This window comes from Gambusia affinis, linkage group LG23, assembly GCF_019740435.1.
Source record: "Gambusia affinis linkage group LG23, SWU_Gaff_1.0, whole genome shotgun sequence".
Lineage (NCBI taxonomy): Eukaryota > Metazoa > Chordata > Actinopteri > Cyprinodontiformes > Poeciliidae > Gambusia > Gambusia affinis.
Window position 1 is genome coordinate 17,797,170 of NC_057890.1, and position 26,993 is coordinate 17,824,162.

Here is a 26,993-nt window from a genome sequence, read left to right on the forward strand (position 1 = left end):
CAATGGACACACTGATCGCTTTAAGCAACATATCAAATTGCGATTGGGAGCCGTCACATTGAAACTGCGGCGCTGCTGCTGATTCATCAGCTTCTCAGAAATCTGGGACTGGATCAGGAGTTCGGTCTGATTCTCTTTGATTCACTGGAGGACACAACGCGCCGTCATTCAGCCTTCCTGTTCTGAACTGGAACCATCAGAGAGATTGGCTCTGAACTGGAAACCAGTTTAAAAGTGTCAGCGGGTTTGGATTGTTTTAACTGGAGATGCACCAACCAGTCATTTTGGGACCAACGTCGGATCAGAGACTTTGTGACTCATCGTCGTCCCGGTACAGTCAACTTATCGACCGAATCCGCACAGACTTGGCAGATACTTTACAGCCTTCCTGTTTCTCTGTGAAGGATTTGGATTAAAACTGGCCGTTTAGATCAGGCATAAAGAATTCAACCTCACCTGAACCCGAAGGCATTGTGTGTGAGCCCACTAATTTTCTTTAATTGAAGCCTAAGTCCTAAGTAAACCCGACATATTATTTTTAAAAAACTGTTTTTGCAGACTATAATTTGAGGAAGCAGGATAATTTCATTATTTCATCGTTTGTTGTAATTGCAGAGTGCAAATCTTCTGGGATGTGTGATTGGTAGGAGCGGAACAGGGCGGTTGATTTGCGCTTGTCTAATGAACGTCTGCACATTCTAGATAAAATAGAAATAGATTAACAATCAAAGTACATTGTACTTTCTTGTTTGGGTTTCTCTGTTCTGCTCCCATTGTCTATTTAGAGACTGACTCATTTGGACCCAACAAGCTTTTACCCAGTGTTCAGTCCAACGGCATCGACTCGCGTGCAATTTTCCAAGTTTGTGTGTTGTTACGGGCACTGACGGTCTGACGGGACAACCCCAGTGTTTCCCCGCTGTCCAACCAGTTACATCTGCTGCTCTTTCCCTGAGCTTTGTGCTAAGACCACAGGAGGGTTAAAGACTCCTGGACGCCTTCTGAAGAGTTTACACATCAACAGCATCCAGTAGTTCATCTCCAAAACCTTGAGAACCCAATGAAACCATCGCCTATAGGAGGAACCGCTAACCTGCCGGTGTTGAGGCTAGCTGCTGACTTTAGGTGGATGGACGCAAACACCAAACCTGTTTCATCTTCAGACTAAAACATAGTCTGAAGTTTATTAAACTTTGTTTATTAAACTTTCAGAAAATAAACATTTGTTCCATATTTCGTGGCTTGATTCCTCTGCTAAACGTCTTTAATGGAACATAAATTGAGTTTTAACCGGAGGGGATTGTAAAGCAACTGCAGTAACTTACTGGAACAATAAATCAGGATAATTAACTGATATTAAATCTTATAGTTCTGTAAAAATATGCCGCATTTGCTGTTTACCAATTAAAAGTTCAGTCAGCATTTAGAGCAACAACTTTCACTGATTTATTAGGGAGGCAGGGTGAATGTTCTGCTAAGCTGAAACTTTAAAAACATGTAAGAATAAATAACTGGTATTTCTAACAAGCTTTAGCTTTAAAATGGGAGTTCTGGCAGCAAAGCCCCGATCGAAAGGCGGTGAAAGAGATGAAGATGGTCAAAGGAGGGACCAATTAAAACGAGGATGACTAAAAGCTGTCAGCGTGCCGGTGGAGGGCGAACTGCCAGATTCATCCGAGTGGTTTTGAGAGAGAGCAGATTTCCATTCCTGGAACTATAATTAATGTTGTACCAGGAGACAACGGAATAATCTTCCAAATTAGCGACCATTTATTCTGAGGAAAATTACCCACGAGGTGCAAAAACTAATTAATGCATCCGAGTTTCTTTGTGAAAGGAAGTGAAGATCTGACTGAACTTTAACTGCAGTGTGAGACTCTGCAGCAGGAATCTGCATCGTGACGCCGCATGTTGGAGTTCAGCTGCAGAGGCAGAGAGGCGTCCTGCTGGGATTTAACAAGCAAACCGACTGCTTTTGATGAAGACGAGCAGCAACATGCAACCTGAATGATGAAGAGCACAGAGTCCAGGGGTCAGGAGGTCACCTTCCCCGTTTAACTGCAGGGCAGCTCCAAAGATCTGGATCTCGTGAAAAAGTGCAACATTACAGAAATGAACCTTTGTATTATAGATCTATCACATGTAGAGTGAAATGTTTCAGGCTTTAATTTTGTAATTCAGTTGATTCTCGGAATGAAAACCCGTCAGAACTTTACATCAGATCAATAAAGATAAAACCTTTTGAACGCCCATGTATGTCTGGAAGACTTCACTGTTTCCTTCCACTCAACTTTCTATGAATATTCTTTGATGCATCACTTTGTGAACAGCCAGATTTTCTGACTGGGTCCGGCTGTCGATGACCTCTGACCCAGAGTGAGACGGAGACTCAGGAAACCTTTTCAGGTGTTTTAATCAGCTGGTTAGGTCATAATATTCTGATTATCTCTGATCACCTGAAATAAAGGTTGGAACATTTTTGTGTGATGGATCTATACAATGGGTTTTATTTTCTGAAATTGGTGATGATTGATGAAGTTGCAGACTTCTCGTTTGACCTTGATGGCTACTAATTTATCGACAGTTTCTTATTTAAAACTTTGAAAAAGCACAGAAAGCTGTTGAGTCGCTCATCTTTCTGCTTCTTAAAGCCTGATCTTCTGGGTTTGGTTGTTGCTCTTCACTGTGAGCTGCACTTTAAGGCTGCTGTAATAGCAGCCATTTTCTCTTACAGGGAAATATTTACCATAAGTGCACTTCAGCTGGATTGTTGCTACTTGACTCCTCGTGGAGAACATAAAGGCCTGGAAGGAGGATGTGAAGGTGAACACTTACAGTTGCTGATTTTTCGAGGAGTTTCTGCTTCAACACCACAGAAAAACAAACTTTCTGGAAAAACTTGAGCAAACTCTCAAATCAGAACTGAACAAACAAACAAAGTAAATCTGGAGAGAGAGAGTCATGACACACCCAACATCATCGAGCTGCTGGAGGAACGAGAGCTGGTTGGGCCATTGGTTCAATGGAAAAGCTATGATACGTATCCATGGCAACAAGGTGTTGTTTTTCTAGTTTGGAGCAGCTAATTAGCATCTCAAAAGCCCAAATAATACCTGACCTTTGACCCCAGATCCCAGAGGAGTTGAGAAGGAAGACGGTCCATCTCTTCCATCCATAATGACTAATCCCTTACTCCAACATCTCCACCTAATGCCAGAGATTAAAGAGCAGCGGCAAAAGCAAAGGAGGTTGGTTAGCAGTGCTAGCTAACAACTGATGATGTCATAAATTGACTCTGAAGATACTAGATTATGAGTTATAACATTTTATGTCCTTTTGGGATAAAGTATTTTTGAATTTTATTTTATTAACCTTAATTTAAATCCCTGAGCACCATGGAAACCAAACTGATGACCGTAGATTTAAAGTACAGTAGAGAAAACTCCCATCATCAGTTAGGACCTTACAACCCGTTTAAATGAACTCTACTGAATTCTGCCAGATAAACATCCTTGTTCCTCCAGGTTCTAACCAAATCAGAAATTAAATGTCCTGCTTGTTTTAGTTTTTAATACTTGGAATATTCCTGAGTTGTAAAGTGATTCTGCAGAGTGGGTTCCCACTCAGACGAGCCTCCAGTGGGACTGTGGAGGCCTGTGTGACCGTCCTGCAGTGCCTGGGTCCAGAGACACTCAGGGACAGTTAGTGCTGAGAAGCAGCCTCAGCTGGCGGCCATGTTGGGTTGATTGCTCTCTGACAGCCGCGCTGCAGAGTGGAGAGGTCAATATTGATCCACATCAACTCATCCAGCACTGGATTAGTGCTTCAGCTGGAGGGAGAGTCTGGAGGGAGAGTCACAGAGGAACGCTGCTGCTGCTGATGATGCTGATGCTAATGCTGATGATGCTGCTGCTGATGCTAATGCTGCTGCTGCTAATGCTAATGCTGATGATGCTGCTGCTGATGATGATTAGCAGGAGGTAGGAGATCTGTTTGACCAATCAGCTTCTTCCAACGGTCCATTCAACTCTGGTCTCCTCATAAAGCGTCTCGTTCATCAGGAAGTCCGATCCGTCCTCGTTAACCACGATTCTCCTCGTTAGGGAAACGGCTTCAGTCACCAGGAAAAGTTGCATCGTGGAATCGTCGCAACATTTAGCTGGACGGGTTTCGGTCCCAAGGTTATCGTGATAAACAACGATATTGTTGTTTTTTAACTATTTTCAAGCAAAATAACGGTAATGACATATTAATGCAAGAACACATTCTCAAAGATCAATAAACTTAAAATTTTGATGAACAGCTAATTCTGGAACTGGAAGGTATTTTAAAAATCAAAATAAAACAACTTATAAAATGAATTGTGTTGTTCAAAGAGCAGCTAGATGAGACCAAAACTCCAGACTGAAGACTTTTATCATCTAGAAAAGAACAATAAATTATTGAGCTTATTTTAATTTATCATGTGATTAATTGATTTATTTCCAGCTGATCTTACTTTGCTCTCCACCTCTTGTATTGTTACTTTTTGTCACGTTAGAGTTGAAATAATTTAACTTCTCCAGTGTTTCTGCTGTGAGATGTTGCTGCAGAATTTATTGAATCTCCATCTTTGCTGCATTATCAGGTTGAACGGCTTTCTGGATGTTAGACTGTAAATGTCACACAGCAGATCCACAGTGGCCCGTCGGGCTGGACTGCTGCTGCTCTGCAGAGGTCATGCAGAGGTCATGCAGAGGTCATGCAGAGGTCATGCACACGATGCATCTCCAACACGACGTGTCCCACTGAGCTGCTGGTCACCTGGCTTTAAACTCACAGGCTCTGCCTTCACTTTCATTCATGAAAAGCAGCTAATCCAGCATGAGGAAACTTAATTAAGCAACAAAATCACCTTTGATTGGTTAATTCCAGGCTTTATTTGATTTCAGCTCAGATTTATTTGAACAGCAACATTAAATGTCATGACTAGCAGAGAGTCAGGATGAAGGTTTGGTTCTGCTCCAGTTTAAATTGGATTACTCACAAGTTAAGATTAATCAGCTAATGAAGTTAATTTAACACAAGTTTATTAAAGACAAACATTTTGGTGAGTTGAATTAATTTGTTCCTGATGGATGTAGAATTACATTGTTTAAAATGTGAGATGTTGTCTGCTTTTATCCAAGACAACTTTTATCTTTAGCTGTTATTTTATAATTTTGGTTAAGAGAAGAAACCTTGACGGTAATAAAATGACAGCAGCTTTTGGGTGTTTTCTTTTCTTTTCAGTTGATAAAACTGATCATTTTAATCAACTTTAAAGAATTATTGACCTGAAACAAAGTTTTTGTTTAGTTTTCTTATTTCAAGTGTAACTGGAAACTAGAAACTTTTACAGTGAAGGCATGAAGTGAAAAGTCAAATGGGAGAGTAGTAGGAGAATGATCTGGTCTTGGTTCTGGAGATGCTGAGGTCTTCATGAGTTAATCTTGTTTTTCTGTAAATTGATCGTCTTGGAAACATTTTCAGACATTCTGACTCTGTTGAGTTGGTTGTTTGCTCAGGTTTTCTATAGGATGTTGTTTCTCCCTGCTGGGGTCAAAAGTCACGGTCAGGTTGACGGAGCTGAAATCTCTTTGGATGTAGATGTGATGCAATTTCTAGTTTACTGAGTTTCGTTCTACCGGATCAGCAGATGGAGGAACAGCTCTCTCCTTTTTCCTCTGTGTTTGGCAGAAAAAGGCGAAGTGTTTTTATTGTGGAGATGATTGCTGCTGGACCCGGCGGCGGCGGCCATGTTGACACAGACCTCTGTCTCTAACGGAGGGAGGTCAGAGAGGCGATTGAATGAAAGCAGAAGAGATAAAATAAGGAAAAAAGGTGAAATCTGGCAGACGGAGTGAGAAGTTCTGTAATTTCCAGTAAAGGTCTGAGTTTTATTAAAGAACTGCCGGGTTGAGTTGCTGACTTTTGAGCTCTGTGGGTTTGTGTTGATGGATTTTTCTCATCAGAATCACAGGAAAATGTTTTTACTGGTGCTGACATTAATAACGTCCAGAGCGGTGGAACCAGCCTGAGGTTGGTTTGGGTCAGAACCGCTCCACTTCTACAGCTGAATCTGTAGATTCTGGACGTCCAAGACGATGAGGAGCAGAACCGTTTCAGTCCAGGATGAGTTGGACCTTCTGGTGCTGATGTTTTGTCTCCCTGTCCAGGTACCTGGCAGTGACCCAGTTCAGCCCGATCCACGCCCGGAAGGCCTTCCCCTGCTTCGACGAGCCCGTCTACAAGGCCACCTTCTCCCTGAGCCTCCGCCACGACTCGCAGTACACGTCTCTGTCCAACATGCCGGTGGACAGCAGCTGGCCGGACGAGGACGGCTGGGTGACCAACCGCTTCGCCCGGACGCCCCGCATGTCCACCTACTACCTGGCCTGGGCCGTCTGCAACTTCACCTACAGGGAGACGCAGACCAGCAGCGGCGTGGTGGTGAGTCTCCTCTCTGTCCTGGGAACGCCGCTTGTTTAGAGAAAATGTCTGATGAAACTGGCGCGAGAACGACTGCAGCCTGTTTCCTCTCTCATCCATCAGTCCTCATCTCTGGGCTTGAACAGGAGATAAGAGCTGCAGTCATTACCATCACACAATAATTGTCATAATTAAGCTCTGATTGGGGGAATAATGGCTGTATATCAGCAGCCGGCAGGAAAAAACAAGCAGGGATGGATGAGTGACGGCGCAGATTCAGCCGTTTAAAGCTTTCAGATGTTGGATTTGTGTTTCAACAACCAACATTTCTGGGATTGAATTTAAATAACGCCAACCTCTGAGTGTTTGTGGAGAAAATCATCTTTAATAATCTCATGTTTCTTTTTCAACTTGGTTTGACTGAATATTTTTTATGTTTAAGTCACAAAAAAGAAAAACCATCAATCTTGTCCAGTTGGATCTGATCAGTGCTGACAGACGTCTGTTGACACGGCAACAGCTTAAAATGAAACTCCTGTTGTTTCTGCTAAACATTTGTACAAAATAAACTTTAAAGTGAGAAAGTAACTCATTAACTCTTCCATATGGTGCGTTCACTTGTCAGTAAATTTGAGACTTTTTTGTTCCCTAAAGGCTGATAATCAGAAAGTTCTGCCCACCAACTAAAAGTTTAAACTGAATATTTCTGAAAGGTGGTTCTGATGCCAGATGAAGCTGCTGGTCCGTTGGGATTAAATGAGACGTTGGAACGACGTCCGTGGATTGTCTGCAGATGATCCAATAAAATCAGCAGCTGCTCGTTATCTGAGGGTGAAGACAGTAATTAAGATGTGAACCGGCGATAATCTCCTGATAAGAAGCTTCCTGCCTCGCTGCTGCGCTGGGCTTCATTAGACTGCTGGGACTCCCGTCCACTTTTACTTCTGTTGTTATTTTAAAGGTGAATGTCCTCTTCTTCCTCAGGTGAATGTAGAGCAGAGTTTTAAAAACGTCCAGCTGGGAACCGCAGGGATCGACCATCTCCAATAAAACTAGTGTTTTTCAGCAATATTAATGAATCATTTAATCAAAATAAGCTCCCATATCTTGTTGAAGAGTTACTTAGTTTGATATTATCTGAACTATAGTGAGAAATTTGCTCTTGAAACCAGAAAAAAATACTTACTGCAGAGTAAGAACTTGAAGTCAACTGTTTGAGCTGATGAAGGATTTTGTATTAAATCAAACAATGCAACAGTCTGCTCAGAAATAAAGCTGCAGAAAATTCCCATCAACCACTGGGATAGTTTAGGTAAATAATAACGGCAGCAGCTTTAGACGGGATCCCAGACAAGCTGAACTTTGGTCTCAGTTTGTTTCTGCTCTGGATTCTGATTTGAAAGTCAAATCGTTCTGCCGTGGCTGTTCTCACCTGTTTCCACGTTTCCAAACGTAACGGTTCGAACTCAAACGTGCACGTCGACGTGTCGGACTTCCAACACAAGGACACAAACCAGGCGCGACCTTGTTCGCTCCCCATCATCTCTATCGGTGTAATTACAGCTCATCCATCTCGTCTGCCAGGAGCTCAAGGACGACGCTCCGACATTCTGTAATAATTCTCCTTGTTACAGAATTATAATTTAGGAGGAATTTGGCTTTAATGGCGCCTCGTATCTGGGTCGTTTATAACCATCAGCAGCCTCCAGCGCTCTGAGACGGAGGAAAACACCAACAGATCCATCTTTATTTTTGCCCTTTTTCTATTTTTATACCAAACTGTGGAAACGTCGGCTGACAGGAAAACATGCTTCCCAGACGACCCCTGTGTTTCCAGTGGAGATCTGCGGGTTGAGGGCAGAGCATCCAGAAACCCCGGCCTCTTTGTTCCTGCGGTGTCCGGCTGCGCCGCGGGCCCAACACACCTCTGATGACACCAAAACGTCTTCTGGGACTTTGTTCAGAGCACCGCTAGATTCCCTTCCCATTTTCGCTTTTTACCCCTTTTAAGCCTGAGGCTGTTTTTTTTTTGTTGTTTTTTTTTTTTAGACATTTTCCACTTGAGAGAGAATAAAAACCATCCCTCAGTTCAGTCGGTAACGGCTCCATAACGGTGAGACCGAAGCCAACAACCGCGACCTGAAAGACACTCCGGGGAATCCTGAAACACAATCCAGAAAAAAATCCAACACACGACCTGAAAACTGAAACCGACTCCGTCTGCAGAGAAAATATCAGCCCAAAACGCTCACAGGCTGCCGGCTGACTGATTTATTTACTTACTAAAGGTTACTAAAACTGTGAGTCTTCTGGAAACCCGACTGATGATGATGATGTGGAACTGCAGTAGATGTAAACAGAAAAATGGAAAAATACTTTTTTTATTATTATTTTACAGCAAACCTGTATGGCAACACCAAACAATGATTGAGGGAAAACTACTACTTTCCTCCAAAGATCCTTTTTTCTTTGTGTCAATCCGCAGATGATTGGCTGATTTTAAATTTTTTTTTATATATATATATTTTTCCACATCTACAGTAAACACAGTCTCTGTTATTTAAAACCTTTTGGCTGAAAAATCTTGAATATTTGAATCTGGAACAAGAATACAACACAGGACATTCCATTGCTGTTGTTTGTGAGCATAATGTTTTTCAGTTAAGAAAATGCATCGTCGGTGGAGATATAGACACTTCTGCAAGTTACCAGCAATAATTAGCTGCATTTCTTTCTTTGTGTCTGAGCTGAATGAATGACGGACTGGAAATGACTCACAAACGTAGCATTAGCTTAGAGACTTTGTCACCAGAATGTTTTGACAAATATTTGGGATGGAACTAATGATTATTTTAGTAAAAATTATTTTGACAATTAATAATCAGATAAAACATATTTATCACGTTTTTGTACATTATTATAAACGTATTGAAAAATGCAAATAAACAAACTTATACAAAAATTGCAAAACTGTTCTTTTTCCACATTATTGGACTATTGACAAAGTTTTACTCTCATTATAATGAGCTGGTGAGCTTTTAAATCCCCAGATGGGGTTCCAGCTGTTAGATTTTCAAGCATCTTCTTTTATACATTTATTTCTGATGACTTTGTAACTGGAAAAATCAACATAAATGGTAAAAACCTTCATCTGAACAGTTCTGGAATATCTGAGATCATTTAGAAGGAACCCGTCTTCACCTGAGTCCTGATCAACACGTTTTAAACGCTGCAGCAGTCAGAACCTTTCCGCTTGACGTTGAGCAGCTCATCAGATCTCATTCTTCACACAGAGAACTGTGAACACATCAAATGGTTCACCAGTCAAATCCATCAAAAAGCTCCGATTTTCCAGCAGTGTTGAAAGAACGGATTCTCTCAGCCTCTTCCTGCTGTTTGCCTGTGATAATCCATGAAGACATGGTCAGGACGCAAGGCCTGATGGGAGATTAACAGGAAGCTGGGCTCCATTTAAAACCCAGGATGTGTTCATTTTGTCAGGAGCTGAAAAGCATCCAGAAAGCAGCAGATGCAGATTGTTGTGTCTACAAACATCTGCTGGATGGGCTCTGTGTGTCTCGTATTAAGATCGCTGTTTGGCCCCGAGGCAGCCGGGACGCCGCTGTCTGTTTGCAGAGCAGCTTCCTCTGACAGGAACGTTAATCCTGGCGTGCCTTCTCTTCCTCCTCTTCCTCCTCTTTCTCCTCTTTCTCCTCTTCCTCCCGCGACGCTCTGAGAGGAGGACAAATAAAACATCAACCGTCCCCATCCTGACCAATCAAACGGCTCCGTCTGTCACAAACTCTTCCTCCGTCTGTCCGGCGTTAATAAACGCTCCAGTCGGCGCGCCGCTCTCAGAAACTCAGTCTGGTTTTACTACGAGGCTCTGAGGGAAGTTTGACTCAAAGCAGCAACAAATCCATTAATCCATTATTTAATTGATCTTTTGATTAGTTTTTAGAATGTTTGCTAGTTTTTATTAGTTAAATATTTGTTTTTATTGGTTATATTAGTAGTTTTAGTTATTTTATACTTGGGTTCATTTTTAGGAATTGAAAAGGTCAAAGTACTATGATTATAATTATGTATACATTGACTGGGTGATAAATACTCGACAGATACTTTCAAAAGATGTATTAAGTTATTGTTGACCAACCAAACATAAAAACAAAGAATATTATATCTATAATTTCAGTATGTTGGTTTTATAAATGCACAAATTGACGGTTTCTCCCATTTATCACTGTATTTATTTATTACAGTTAAAGGAAATATTTTCTCAGTTTCAGTTTTTATTGAACTGCAGAGCATCAGCTCAGTAATTTGAACTCTGAGGTCAAAGGTTAAACCGGGTCTCCTGTGAGGTGACTGAAGCTCCTCTACACACCTGAACCGTTGTGTAAACAAGCTAACGAGACAGAAAACGATGATGGTCGCTCTCAGCAGATGTAGGCTTGTAATAACGTCTTTATGGTGAGAATAAAACTTCATCAGGCAGCAACAGGACTCGTTTCCATCTGCGACGCAGCGACTCAGACTGGGACTCTTCCAGCTTTCATAATCAGCTCTCCATTGTTCTCTCGCCTCATAAACAGCTGCTTGTCTGCTTCCTTTATTGTGATGCGTCTCAGTGAGAATCCCTGTTCCTGTAATCAGAAGCTTCTCCTTCAGCGAGGATTAAAGAATCCAAACAAACGGAGGAATGACCCGCTGCGCTAAACCTCGTCTTTAGCATTTGGCTCATTATTCCCACCAACCGGCTGCGTGTTTATCAGCTAATCGCCATGGGAACCACGGCGTTTTAACATTTTAACAGATCTGCAGGTGAACGTTGTCCAGGTTCAAACCAGAAATGGCGTGAATGATGTTGGTGCTCCGCTGGAAAATACATGAAACCTGCAGCACTGGAGGGAAAAAGCCTTTTATGGGATATGTCAACGTAACGCGGAACATAATTATGATTTATTTAATACGAAGAGTTTTACAAATAAAACTCTAGACTTGTGCTGCGGGTTGGTAATCGAATCCCTCTGAGTTCTGTGTTGTGTGTTTTTGAAAACAGCCAAAGGTCAGTCAGGTTGGATGGAGAACATCAGACTGTCAGTTGGTTTGACATCCAGACTTTGACTAGGCCATTCCAGTGTTACCACAGGGCTCTGCTTATTTTTTTATTAATCTGATCTGAATCTCATCCGTCTGACTTCGTTTAGTTGCTGCAGAAATATTTTAACCTCGTCTTCTTCTGTTTGTATGGAAGCACATTTCTGCCATAAAAGAAACAATAAAAGCCCAACAGGAAGTCATTAAAGATTATAATTGAGTTGGTCATAATGTTGACTTTTAAATAACAATTATGTGGTATAAAATTGTAAATGAAAGATTCAAAGTCATAATCGTAAGATTTAAAATCATAGATTGAGATATAAAGTCAGGCTGTTTCTCTAAAGAGGTCTGATTCTGTGGAAGATGTGTATCATATGTTTAAAAGTGTTACGTTTTTTCTGTTTCTAGTGTCTATGATTTATTGATGGTCGGTTTTATTTTCAAAAAACTATGAGGATTTATTAATCCGTAGATGAATAAATATCCTCCTCTTTATTGGTTTAATCCCCTGAGTTCCCATAAAATCCAGTGATGACAGAAAATGTCACATTAACATTCAGTAATGACAATAAAGGTCACATTAATGCCGCGACAGAACCATAAACTGCAGGTAAGGTCAGTATTTAATAGAAAAACTGCTGCTTCTGTTGCTTTAATCGGAGATTAAGGAGATTTTATCATTATGAAAAAAGTTTTTAATGATCCAGAGGTTAAAAACTTTCATGTTTAAACCTTAAAAGTATGGAATAAAACATTATCACCATAAGTAGCATTAATTAAACAAGAGCATTTTGAATGAATTATTATTTACTTTGGATCTCATAACTTTGTCATAACTAAACGTTCAGATTGTTCAGCTGCCAATGCTAACAACGTAGCGACGCTCGTTAAGTAGCTACCCCTGCAGACTAGTGATCGCCTTCCTGTTTCAATCAGCTGTCCGTCGGGAATGTGTCGGATCGTCGGGATAAAAACGTTGGTTGGGATTTAGGGTCAGTTACCTGGAAGACTACTTCCTGTCAGTGATGGAGGAACAAAATGGAAAAATTAAGATAGAAAACATCTTCCAGATGTTCACTGTAAACAGTTTGCAGAACAGAGTGATACAGAAACACAATGTTTCTATTTTAAATGACAGAAACTGAGTTTCAGTCGAATCGTTTAGATCATGTTGAGATGGCCTGGATGAACCGCAATTAATTGATTCTTAAAATAATCTGCAAATAATTTGGTAATCCATTAATCATACAAAAAAAATCTATTAGCTCAAATAATGACATTTATAACAGTAATTAAAAAAAACTGTACAAACCATATAAACTTTAGCCTTTAAGATGAAAAGATCCAGTTATCTGTAAATTGTTCCACCCAGAACAGTTTTAGATTCACCTGGTTCAAATTCTGCAAATAAATTGTCATTTAAGCAATTTTTTCTATCGATTATTAATCAATTAATCTGAAAGACAATCACCAGATCAGCCTTATTGAAATGACAAATCGAGCAGAAGGAGCTGAACTTTTCTAAATATCTTTTAGCTGCAGTTACTACAAATGAAGAAGTGTTCACTAGAGAAATGCTGCTGTTGCATTTTATTTTAAAAATGAAATTTATTTCTTTATTTGCATCTTTTCTAATGTAAAACAGACTTTTTAAAACATCTATTACTAAAATAACCGTCTCTCCTCTGTCACCAATAAAAACAGAATTGAACTCTTGATGAAACGTCCATTTTGTCTGTTTGATGGACTGAAACCAGCCAGAACTTTTCTGGTTCTGTTCCCTCTGAAGTGGACACAGATGTTTTGTCTTGATTTCGCGACCCTGGCGGCGCCGCCCGCCCACTGTCTTGTCGTCTGATTGGACCCATCCGTGGCGCGGCGGTGCCAGGTCAGCGGCGCCGCTGGTTCCGTTGGGCGTCTGAGGCCCGTTGATCCTGGAGTCAAGGACCAGAACCGGCCGAGGCGCCGTCAGCGTTGCTACCGGTTGTTAAACCATCCATCAAATTACCGTGGCAACCGAGCGTCCATCACCCCATCCATCATCCAAGGGCAACAGACGGAGCGCCGCAGCGCCGGCAGGGAAGTCACGGACGAGCGAAGAGATAACAAGGAGAGGAGAGAGAGAGAGGATGGATCTGCCGTCTGATTGGACCAGAGAATCCTGACTGATGCTTCAGACTTTTCAAACACCAAGCGAGTGAATCCCGACTACCTGTGATGCTGGCGCCATAAGTTATAGAGAGCAGCTTCTGATTGGCCCAGGGCGCCGGTTCTCCTCAGAAACCCAGACGGTTCTGGGTCCTTCGCTTCACAATCCGCGGTATCAATTTGGAGAAGTTCAAGGTGCAATTTGAGAGTTTTGTCAACTTCTCCTGTTGCCACAGAAACCGTTTGGATGTCCAGGAGGGAGCGTGAAGCTTTTCCTTTCTCTGCTGCTGAGAGGAGCTTATTGCTGTGCAGCAGGTCGGGTTCATTTTCTAAAAAACTAACAGAACCGAGCTTTTATCGACCGCTTTTCATCTGTTTGTTTGCACATGATGCAGGAAGAGCAGCTTATTGTATTAACAAAATTGGTGTTAAAATTTTGTACTGCAAAAGTTTTAATTTTGCCACTATCATTTTAAAAGCAATAAATGTTTCCAGAGGTCACTCTGCCTTTCCACATTTACAAAATCAAATGAAATATCGTCGTTCCCATGGATCCACTTCTTTCACTTCCGATATCTGAAGTTTGATATCGGCCGATAGGATCCGATAAACACATTTTTATAATTCTGCACCAGGACAGCACTTAAAAACACCAACAGAATCACAAGCAATGAACAAACTTTTTCCAGTCAGTTGACGATAAATTTGCACTAATCTGTGATGGATGCAGTAAAACTAGCTAGCTTCTAAGGTATGCTAGCAGCTAGTTAGCGGTAGATTCAACTGCTTCAAATAAAATTTCTGTCAAGACAAAATTAATGAACTATGATTAATAGACTGAAGACCAACTTTCTTTTAATGAAATTAAAGGGGCAATATCATATGGAATCGACTTTTTAGATTTTTAAACTATTTTATTTTTTTCCCTCATCAAAAACAAAACCTGGAGTTTAATGCATGTTTAAGAAGTCCTTTAATCTCCATGGCAACCATACTACTGTGTAAATGCTGGGTGGACCTAGCCCCGCCTTTGAGCTGTAGCTCCTCCCCCACTCAGCTCCTTCAGACTAACCAGCTGCAATTAGCAAACACCTAGTGGAACTTGAGCTCGTTAAAGGAGCTGCTGCTCAGGGATAAAAAGGGTTAATAGAGGAGCCATGTTGTGATGACTTCCTGGAGGCGGAACTTCAGAAAGAGCAGGATTTTTTAAAGAGACGGAGGCCCAATTTCAAGGCGTGAAAATAGTAATGATTCTTTCACAATCATATATGATACAAACAGCATTTTATGACACCTGGAGGTAACATTGACACTTGATTGTGCTATAAAACACACTAAGCCTTCATTTTCGATAACCAAATTTAAAAGTTTTTAGTTTTTTTCCGGATGAGCGGACGCCATGTTTCAGTTGGGAAGCTCCTCCTCACAACTGACGGATGTGAGTGACGGATCTTCTTCTCACCTGGAGGTAATTTAAAGTTTCAGCTCCAGCAGAGCCTCGTGTTTTCGTCTCTCTGGGGGGAATCCACGGAGAAGCGGCTGCCTGTCTCTGTCGCTGCCTCAGTTTCAGCGAATTCCAGCCTGAAAGGAGCAAAACTCTGAAGCCTGCTGGAAAATGCGACGCGTTCAGGATCTCAGCGGGGAGAACACGACCGCGGGCGTTTAAGGAATCCTCAGGAGACTCTTCTGAATTCAGCAGCTCCCCGGCGGCCGGCCCACATTTCAATAAATCCTCTCACTCTGAGCCGATATTCAGTCAGCTGGCTGCAGCCAGACGAGGAGAAAGGAGCTGCATTTTTATTCAACGATCACTGCAGAGCTGGATCCAACCGGGCCGGGACTCTGGTTCTGTTGCGCCTCTCTGCTTCATGTTTATTCTTTCAATGAAAACCTAAAATATTCAGCAAATCTGTGAGTCATGAGTGAAAATATGGCGACTGGCTAACCAGAGATTCAGGTGCCGTTCATATTTTACTACCTACACTTCTGTTTTATTTTGTTTTCATTGGGATATTTTGGAATTTGGCAACAAAAGTAGAGAAAAGTTAAATGGAGGAAGATATTTCATTGTTTAAAAAAAAAAACAGGATTGCCAGATTTAAACTGAAAAACATGTTTGAAATGTAAAATATACTCATTTTAATCCCATGCTCTGAAATAAAATCCAATGCAACTGCATTGAAAAATCATCTGCTTGTGGACTGTTGTCGAGAATTTGCCTCAAACCACCTCAGGCCTCATTCCAATCTAGATGGAGCGAATATCCCACTAAAACCCGTCCATGCTTGTTACAAAAGTACATTAGAAGCTTCTCATCTCTCCCATGATTGGACGAAAAAACATAAATTCAGACCAAATCAGTGGTTTTCCCAAAATGAAGGAGTTCTTGGAGGATAATGCAGTAAAAACCTGCTGACTTTAATTCTGTAAAAAGTTATGAATCCATTTCCGGAGCAGAATCCGTCACAGGCTGCAGAAAAAAACTGATGGAGTTTGTAGTTTTATCTCATGAATCAAACTGCAGATTTCCCATAAAATAATTCAGCCTAAGACGCAGCAAACAAATGTTTCCAGTAAAATCATAACTAACTCACCTGATACGTCAGTAGAGTCTACAGCAACTTTACTAGAAACAACAGTTATGATAAAAGCTCTTTCTGCTCCTTCCTGCAGACGGTTTGTGCTAAATTAGTATTTGAGCCGTGAAGCCGGGGAGATTTTTACTGTTGGCATAAACTCTGCATTGGTTACATGATGTTCTCTGACCCTTAAAAGCGCCTCCATACACAGACACTTGGAGAGTGGTCATAAAAGTGCTGAATCGATTTCTCCCAGCATAAATCCAGTGGAATGGCCTTTTTGTGTCAGGGTTTGATCCATCTCATCCCGCAGTATTCAGAGCGTCTAGACCGGCCCTTTAATTTAATTTCTGTTTCTGTCCGTGCGTGCGGGGAGCCGACAGGAAGCCGTCTGGCTCGCCTGCTAATAAACATGCTGCAACACGCCTTCGGTGCGTGAGAGAGGGAATGATCGGACGCTGTGAACAGAATACAGACGAGACTCTGAAACTGACGGCCATCAAATCCTTTTTGCTTCCAACTGTGAACTGATTTACTGAAAAACAATCAGACCTGCTCAGTTCTGGGATCTACACTGGAGCACCATGGATTCCCAGATTATTTGCTGAAAATTCAACTTTTCCCTTGGTGTCTGTAGAGTAGAACTTAAGTATTTAAGGAAAATGCAGTTTGGGAACGTATGCTGGGTTTCAGTTAACTACAAAGTTAAAAAGTTAGAATTTCCAAGTAAACATTCATTCAGAAGTGGAACAACCAATATAAAATGAGAAACTGACAGAAACAATATGTTGACTAAACTAACAAATCTCCTTCCAAATGGTTCAGAAAGTGCAATTAGTAATTCTAAATGTAATGTAAAATAAATAATAAAGCTTAGAATTAGACTGAATACGATACTACTGTCAGATACTTCATCTAGATTTTTTTCAATATCGGTACCGATACAGATATTGGTATCGGATTGGTGCGTCCCAACAGAAACAGTTTAGAAATAAAACGTATGGTGTAGATGTCCAAGCCTGTCGCAAAAATCAATAAATTTATTGAAATAACTTCTGAGAGGATTTATTGTGACATCCGATGATGTCACTCAGGAGCTTTTCATAAACTGGGTCATCAGTGGAGCATCATGTGACCAGACAGTATTGGTAATTGATCGAATTAGTTGGGATTTAAAACTTTAAAACTTTTTCCTGCTGCTGTAAATCCAGATTTATTCCAACTGTCTCAGCCGGGTTTCATTTCCTGTTTGACTTGGACGGTAACGACTCCGTCCTCAGATCCGTCTCACTCGTCTCTCTGTCCGTCCTCAGATCCGTCTGTACGCCCGGCCGGACGCCGTCTCCAGTGGCGCGGGTGACTACGCTCTGCACATCACCAAGAGGCTGCTGGGATTTTATGAGGACTACTTCAAAGTGCAGTACTCCCTGCCGAAGCTAGGTAAGATGTCCTGGTTCTGGTTCTGGTTCTGGTTCTGTTCAGCTGTGAACTTTGTGTCTGATTCTTGTGGCTTTGTTCAGGAGATGTTCAGTTTGTCTTCATTCTGCTAGAGTTCTGTTATCTCTGATCCGGTTTGGGATGTTAACCTTTTGCCCTCTGTGTCAAAGGTCAGACAGTCTGACCTTTGACTATTGTTTCAATTTTTACCCGCTAAATTAAAACATTTTTTATTACGGCTACATTTAACGATTATTTCAGTTATCAATTATTCAGATGATTAATTGATTTTCAGACGATTAATCAATTATTTGTATAAAAATCTTTGAAAACAAGTTTCAGCTTCTGAATTTTAAAAGCCTGGTTGTTTTATTGAATGAGCTGCTACTGTTCTTCATCTTTAAATATTCTTTATATTGGAGTTTAGTTTTTCTACATTTAAATATGGAAATTCCCTAATTCTCTGTTAACTTTTAAAAAAATCAGTTTTTAATTCTGCTAGTTAAAAACCTCCTGAGTGTCGTTTTAAAGTTCATCATGCCGAATATTGAAGTTTTTGAAGTGAATTGCTGAAGTTATTTTTCTATTTTGAGGAGCACCTTCACTATATTTACTGTATTATCTCAGTAAAAACAGAATTCCTGCTTCCTGTAAAGCGAAAACGTTCCTGTTTGAACCAGATAAGTTTTTATGAGTGTCCGGGTTGAAATAACAGCTGTCATTGGAGCGACTCTGAAAAATGATGTCGTTGTTTTCTGAGCAGTGCACAGGGCAAAAGGCAGCACAGTTCATGTTTTGGTCATTTTGATTTACATTCGGAGGTGTGACTCCCATTCAGATGAACTCCAGCACCATGTCTTCCTTATAACCTTGTTTTCTTTTCTCTGCTTAAATTAGTTCAATTTTACTCAGTCAGCACTAAAGTTGGGCCTTATTTTAGTCTGGGATGATGTAATTTAATCCTTCTTTTAAACAGAAAGATACTTGGAATATAACATTGATTATTATAGTAATCAATGATTATGTTAGTAATAGTTTATTTGATCAATTATTCTGATTTATTGGATTAAGAAATTGGCATATACCTTGGTGTTTTCAATAGGATTGAAACAATTTTTTTAAACAAGAAGATAGTATTTTTTATTGCTTGACTTAACATCAGTATAGTGGATTATTCGATTAATTGGATGCAAATGGTGCTTAATTGGTTTTTCTTGCAATATTTGAACCAGACCACGTGGTTTTTTTTTTGTTTTTTTCTTAATTGCAGCAAGTTTTTATTTTTCGTACAGTTTTGGCCTAATTACTGCTCTGAATATGTTTTGCTTTCAGCAAATTGGCTTTTTTCTGTATTTTCCAGTTAATGATTAATCGATTACTAATTAGTTGACAATTATTTCAATAATCAATTAATGATATTATCAATTTTATATATTATGGATTTGATCTTAAACAGTTATATCTTTTTACATTCCACCCATATTCTGTTTTATTTTGACATATAAATATATAAACTATTAATTTTATCGTATTTTTTGTGTGACCCAGAATAACTAACCATCTTTAAAACAATTTTTTTCATGTGATTTAAAGTGATAAACAGTTTCCAGATGAAATATTTCCATTAGTATTGACCATTAGTGGGCCGGTGGCACCGCCTGGCCCCCTTTTGGCTCCGCCCCTGCCACCGGCTGCTTTTGCTAAATCTGAACCAGACTGAGTAAAAAGCAGAGGGGTTTGCTGTTTTCTCTGTGGCTTTGGGCTTCCACCTGATTTATTTCTAACTTTCTGTATTTGGACTCATGAGGTACCGGCTCCATTAAACATTTACACTCCAGAAGAAAACGACTCAGTTCAGTGTTGGTTCTGTTAAAAAAAAGAAAGACAAACCTTCAGCTGAAGTCGACTTCAAAAAATAGAGGCCATTAATTTTAATAGATATAAAAGGACGACATGGGAAGTAAATCTATAATGAGGTCAAAGTGATGCACTTTTTCTGTTTCAGAGGAACGGCTCATAATCGTCTAAAGAAACAAAGCATTAAAAAACCACTTTGCTTTATTTGTGTGATGGGTTGCACAATTTATTACCCGTTTATTAAATATCAGTAAAATATAGCAGATAAAATTAGACGGTCACTAGCAGCTGAAGAGCTTCATTAATCTTTATTCACAAACATAATTATTAAACAATTAGTCAAAAAAATAGTAATAATCTTCTTTAACTAATACAAAGTGAACCAGAGAAAAACAATATTTAATATAAATATAAAAAAAACAAGCAAACATACTTTATAAACTAAAACTAAACCATAAACCTAAACCTATTCTAACTCTGGCCAGTAGGGAAGGAGTCGTCAGAAGGACCTCTTAGCCAATCAGAAGCCTGCTTTAGGAAACAGGTAGTTTAAAATAAAAGTATGTATTTTAATCCTTTCCAATTGCATCCTGAGAGTGTACTAGTCTCTTTGTAGTTAAAATAATTGTTTATGGTTTCACATTCAATGTTTCAGGTTTAAATCTAAAGGATAATATTTAGAATTATGACTGATGAATGATTGTTCAAAGATTTCTGAATTTGTAAATTAATATGAAAGATATTTTAGCACATCAAGAGGAATTCAAACAGCATCTCTAATGAAAATAACGTCTGAGTCATGAAAGCGCTGCTGCTGAAAAACTTTAAAAGGACGATTAATCAACACGAAACTTTAAAAGGAAAAAGTCGGTTTTAGGTTGTCATGGGAACACTAATCAGATGCATTCAGCAGCTGTTTGAGTTTTTAAACTCGTAGCGTTTTCTCATGTGAGTAGCGACGTATGTTTCCATCCTCCTCTCTCCTGTCTGAGTTAATAAATCAAATCCTAACAGTCAGAATCCATCTCTCTAAATTTCCTGTCCTTGCTTTGTTTTCCTGTTTGTTTGTGTTTTACGCTCCTGTGCTGCCAGAGACAATTAGCCGCGTTAAAGTGGAGCGTTTCCTCGTTTCATCTCCACACCCAGACGAGCTAGCTAGAGTGATCACTGCACCTCCATATTGGATAAGTCAGACACTTTGTTCCTGTCCACATTCATTCGTCACATTAGGAATTCTCTTTCTGTCCGACTTCCTGTTTGTTGGAGCGAGCCTGGAATAGGTCTGACATTTAATTTTCCTCTCTTGACCTTTGCTCCGATATTAGCTGCATTAACAGGTGGAACCAAACTGAGATGATGTGCTGCAGATCAGGTCACAGAAAGGTCACAACCTTTTCACCAACTGGTCAGGAAAGCTGAGAACATTTTCTTTAACCCACTGCCTGTGGGACTAGATATTTCTGCTCATCGTATTAAAACTGAGCTTTGCATTGAAAGCTTTCAACAGACTTTAACTTAAAGTAAACATCAAACATTTAAATAAATGTACAGGCTCCGCCCCATTTCTGTCTGCTGTGATGTCACAGATAAATATTTATCCAGTTCATTTACTAATCTCTTTATCTCTAAAAGTAAATAGAAATTAATGAGGCGTAGCAACAGATTTAATATTTCAGTTTTGTTAAACGTAAAAAGTTATTTTTTTTAAATGGATCCAGATTTTGTGGCGGTTATTTCTATCCTTTGGATGATTCTCAAATATTGTGAATATTTTTGTAAATGTTTTAAATTATAACATTTTTTACAATGATTATGTTTACCCGACCCTTCATCAACTTACTAGCATTAGCATTGGGACCTTTAGCATTAAAGGCATTGAAACTATTGGAGCATAACTGCACTTAATGTTAGTGCTGTTAGGGCTAAAGCTATTAGCATTTGTGCTGTTAGCGCTAGCTTCTAGCATGATGGATTTTAGCATAAAGGCCCCAAACATTACAGCTTAAATGACATGTCTGTTAGCATTTCTCCACGTTAGCATAGGGTTGCCATAAAACCAAAATGAGTATTTTCTGCTCTACCAAATTCACACCAAATGTCCAAAAGCATTCAGCAGCTCGGCTTTTTGCTGAACTGACGACACAATCAGTAACCCAGACAACACAAGCTGTTGCTGTCTGTTGAACAGATGAACTTGTAGAAATATTTTGGTATCATTACCATAATTACTAGCATCATTTTTGCCAGTTAGATGAAATGAGCTTTAATTTTCCCACTTAACTTTTGAAGCATCTCCCACCGCTGTCATGAAACCTGAGCAGGTTAGCTTATTAGCTTATTAGCTTATTTCAGAGCAGAAACAAAAGGCTGCATTCCACTTCTCCATCTGTCCCTGTTGGACCACAGAAAGGAAACCAGAACTTAATATGAAATGGAACACAGTTCTGAAAGATATTTCAGAACTGTTTCTGAATTAGAAATTGTTTTATAATTATTGTGTAATTATCAACGTGTTTAAAGGCCTTGATCCTGATTGTTTTGGATGCTTCATTAAGAACTTCCAGACTGATAAAGACTTTAGCCTAAAAGAAACCAAAAGTATCAAAGATGATCTTTTTTAGCAAAATTCACATTTTGCACATTTTTGTGATTCCATTTGGTTTTCTACTGGTTTGAAAAACAAACGCCAAAATGTAATGTATATTGGTTTTGGAAAATGAGCTGTTTCAAAATTTTTGTTTAAATCACATCGCTCTGTTACCTAGCAACCCAAGCTGAGGTCCAACATGTTTGGTCAGCTGGTTTTACTGCTGTAAGTGTTTTGTTGTTGACTTACAGTCCAGAAACCACTTACTGCATTCTTGTTAGTTGCGCAGGAGGCTCCACTTCTGCTTTTCTAGAATGTACAGCTGTTGAATTGCGATTCTGAGTTGACGAGCAGCAGCTTCATTGGATTTAAAGTGACAGACGCCTTAAAACAACTCATTCTGACAGGACCAGGTGAAGTCTGATTATCTAATACTGGTTTTGTGTAAAAAATGAAATGAATAAATCATAAATCTATCCTGAGCGTAATAAGTTGACTTTAAATTCAGTCAGGCGTTGTTTAACCCAACAGTGTAGGAGCGTTGGGTGAGTTCAGTCTTCCACTGTGGATCGTGTTCATCCAGTCCATCTTGATTTTATTCCTGGATTTTCTCCGTGCCGTTGTACTGATGTTGACATCAGTTTTTAGCCCAGCTTCCCCCCCACCCCTCTTTGTATCCGTGTGCGGTCCCACAGCCTCAGGGCTCCATCTGTTGTCATGCAGGGCATCGAGCTCCCCTGAGAACGGCAGGCGGAAATGATGAGCTGAGCTACAAATTTAAAGGGACAGAGCGGGGAAGCTGCTCTGCAAACACACACACAGACCAGAACGGCTTAAAGCAGGAATGGAGCAAAGTCCGGCTCAAACTTTACTACCTTTAAGCTCACTTTATAACATTTATGTTATGAATCTCAAATATAATCTGAACTGGATTAGAAAACAGACATTAGTTGCTAAAATTGTTTGTTTCTTGTTCTGATTATCAGAGAGCAATATGGTTTTAAAGTTTTGTCACAATGTTCTCTTGTGATAAAAGAAAACCACTGAACTTTCATGCTCCCAGTTTGCATGTTCTGTTTTTTTTGCGACATTTTAAAAGTTCACTCAAAATGTATTCGTCAATTGGATGGAAACAAAACGACTGACATCTTTTAATAACTAGTGATGAAGAAAACTGTAGTTAAAGGTATTGTTTGAGGATGTCCATGAAAACAGGAGTGGTGTAAAGGTGGATCTCTGTGGAACGCCGTTAGCAGCGTAGAGGTGTTTCAGATTCTACAAGCCTCAGATCGCGTTTTAAATATTAACATTAATGACTGGAATGTTTGAACCACTTATTCTGGACAAATGTGGTTCTCTTCCTCTCTGCTCTGAGTCAAACCAACCTGTTCCCCTCCTGGCCTGTGGGGGCGCTGCACCAAGAACCACTGAAGGAAACGACACAAAAAACTCTGAAGACACTGAGAGCAACTTCCTTCTTCGCCAAACAGAAACAAAATGGAGGCGTCAGATCTTGGTGGTTGGAGGATTTCTCTTTAGTCTTTGTTAAAAAATCCATGAGCCATTTCTCCCTTTACAGCTAAGCTAACGGTTTTGTTCTAGTTACATTTACCCAGAATGCTCTGCACTATAGTCCACTTCCTGCTCCGGTCCGCTTGGTGTTCACATATTCATTCAAACCGCACCAGAATTCACTTCAGCTAAACCCAGATGGAGGTTTGGAGGACCAGAGTTTGATTAGCGTCCACACCGCCCAGAACGAACCGGACCTTCTAGGCAAATGGACTGGAGTTGGATTGAAGCGGACTGAACAGAACCTTTAGCATCAGATGTGAAGCCAAGAGTCCAAACACAGGAACCAAGTCTGTTGAGTGTAGCAGAAATCCTTTTGGGTCTGCTGCTCCCCTTTCTCTGAACCAGAACTTGGACGGAGTCCAGTTCTGTCTTGGTCCCGACCAGGGATTTGCTTCTCTCTGTATTCGGAGCGCTAACTGGCCTCTCCGGGCCTCCATAGGAACTCGTTGGGCTCGTCCAGCTGAGTGGAAATCTTGCGGCGGCAGGCTCAGGTGAATTCCTCTCAGTGTTTGTGGGAACCCTCCAAGTGGACTAATGTGTTCTGTGGAGTTCTGGCTCCATCTGGGCTCCACAGAGACACGCGGGCAGCAGCGCCCGCGGCGGAGCGCTCGCTCACACAGGCACTCTCCCTCTCCCTGACTCCTGCATCTTTTCATCTCTTCCTTGCATCTTTTTTTCCCGCCCTGGCCGCTGCTCTCTCTCTCCAGCCGAGGCTCCGGGGCGAGCGCAGCAGCAGATGGACCAAAGCGAAGCGCCGGCTCATGAAAAACGGATGCTCACGGAGCTGCAGGCCACTCAGCTGTCGGCCGGCTGCCGCCGCCATCCGAGGTGATCCGGAGACGCTCCGGCCATAAATATTCCATAGAACAATGACGGCTGACTTTTCCCGAACAAAGAAACTTGAAAAAGTTTTGCTGCTGCTCAGAGCTGCAGAGGCAGGAATAACTCGGGAGGTTTTTATGCTGTTAAACATGAAAATGCTTTTAAAAAGCTCTTAAAATCCCACGTGAAATCCAGAAAACATGTTGGATTTATCAGTCGGATCTCCTGAGAAAAGATAAGGAAACAATTCCCGACCAAAGCTGAGAAATATTTCACCTTAAATGAAAAAAACAAACCGAAACACCAAAATGTTCTTTTACGCTCTGATGCTGCTAAGCATTTTTACTTTCAAACAATTAAGATGCGTAACCATGGCAATAATACTATGACCTCAAATCCCAGAGGAAATGAAAGGAGGAAGTTCAAACCATCTATAACACATATGTCAGAGTCAAGGCCCGCGGGCCACATCCGGCCCGCGAGAAGATTTTTTACGGCCCCTGGGATGATCTTGATTTATTATTAGAACCGGCCCGCAGACCGCAGCAAGCCGGCACCCCGTCTGAAAAAAAATATCTTCCTTATTTGAACTGTAAGTAGTTCTTTAAATGTTCTGTGAGATGATGTACTTACCCATGTATCCATAACAACCGGAACTTTCAATATCCACCAAGTTATTGCCGAAATATACCGTCTATTAAACGAGTGCCCCCCGGATTAATTATACTCTCTGCAGCTGTGCAGCTGCGGTTACCGTATTAACCCGATACTTGCTGGAAAGTGCAACGTCTCCCTTTCAGAAACCGTTGGAATTTTTCCACTTAGCGCCACGTGTGGCGGAATTACGGTACTGCAAATTTAGATGTGTCGCCGCCACACGTCCGTCTAGAAGGGTTATTAGCACAGCAGTCATCAGCATAACTGTAAAATTAACTTTCAGATACCCATCAAAAATGGCAAAAAGGAAGGTGGACACTGAGAACCGGGGGTTTCAAACAAGGTTTAGAGTTTATATTTAGAGGTTTTACTCAGTTCAAGTTTAAAAGTTAAAGTTTAATATTTGTTTTCACTGCATATTACTTCTCCTTGATGAAAGTGTTGTTTTTGATTAATAGATTTTTGCACTTTATTTTATTGTATTTCAATCCAATTATATTTTAAAAATATTTCAGTTGTGTCTGTTGAAAATTAAAGATTACTGACAGAGCCATAAGAAAATATTGCTTTATTTATCTGATCATATTGGAATATATTTGTTAGGTTTTCAGTAGGTTCAATTAGGTTCACTAGACTATATGCGTCATTTAAAAAAATTTCAATGAACATTTGATCAGTCCGGCCCTCGGCTTGTAGCTAAATTTTTTATTTGGCCCTCCGTCCATTTGACTTTGACACCCCTGATCTATAACGATCTTATCCCCTACTCCAGCGTCGCTCCAACTGAGCGACCAGATTAACGTTTAAACTCACATGAGAAAATGGCTGCAAACAGATTCCCAATTATACAAATGTGATCAAATGTGCTGGAGCTTAGCTAGTGTTGCTAGGTGACGGGCGGAGCTCTGCTAGTGTTGCTAGGTGACGGGCGGAGCTCTGCTAGTGTTGCAAGGTGACGGTTCAAAGCCTGCTGATTCCAAAGGTTTTTGAAAAGGCTTTTTTTCCAGACACCAAGAACCATGAAGCCAAAATCAGCTGGATATTTTTTTAAGCGTTTTGTCATTTTAATTTAAAATTGTTTTGATCGGCACATTAATAAACATTTCTGAAAATGCGGCAGAATTTTTCATCTGTCTTTCTAAAAACAAACTTTACAAACAAGGTTAAAATAACTAACTACACAAACTTTGCTAAATTATCAATTATCATAACAAATATTTAAAACTAAACTAATCGTAGATGGAAAAACAGTTGGTGAAATTAGAAAAAGTAGTTATTATTCAGTCAGATCTTAGAAGCTTAGAAACATTTAAGACTCAAATGAAAAAATGTACAAAACGTGATTTTTGTATAATAGATCTTCTTTAAACAAAGTTATTGAAATTGAGGGATTATTTTTGCCAAATTAGTGTTTTATTCTCAGACCAGTCATGGTCAAAACATTCAAAATTATTTAGTTTCTATTATATTATATAAATTAACAATTAGATAAGATTAACTATAATCTGATTAAGTTGTTGTTTTGTTCTCGGAGCAAAACACTCCTAGTTTCTCTGGTATCAGAAAAATGTTTCAGAACATAAAATGTTAATTAAGTTTAACTACTATTACAAGATATTAACAGTAATAAATGATTTATTATAGTTAATAGTTTGTGTTTTATGTAGTCTTTATCTCAGGTTTGGTGCTGGAAAAGTTTGAATTAACCTTGAATTGTACAGTGTGATTTTTCCTCTCTAACACAATGAGATATAATAAAACTCCCCCCTCCAACCCTC

At 40.1% G+C, this 26,993-nt stretch overlaps 1 protein-coding gene across 18 annotated transcripts in view; it reads left to right on the top strand.

The window, feature by feature from the left end:
- The window catches only part of LOC122826410 (thyrotropin-releasing hormone-degrading ectoenzyme-like), a 185,169-nt gene that overhangs the window by 19,885 nt on the left and 138,291 nt on the right, over positions 1-26,993 (top strand). For all 18 annotated transcript variants that reach the window (XR_006369785.1, XR_006369786.1, XR_006369784.1 and 15 more), the window contains exons 3-4: positions 6,198-6,471; positions 17,594-17,720. Coding sequence is in view for 13 of the 18 variants with exons in the window: in XM_044108221.1 (XP_043964156.1) it covers positions 6,198-6,471; positions 17,594-17,720 (401 nt within the window). In the remaining 5 variants the exon portion in view is untranslated. The remainder of the gene's footprint in view (positions 1-6,197; positions 6,472-17,593; positions 17,721-26,993) is intronic.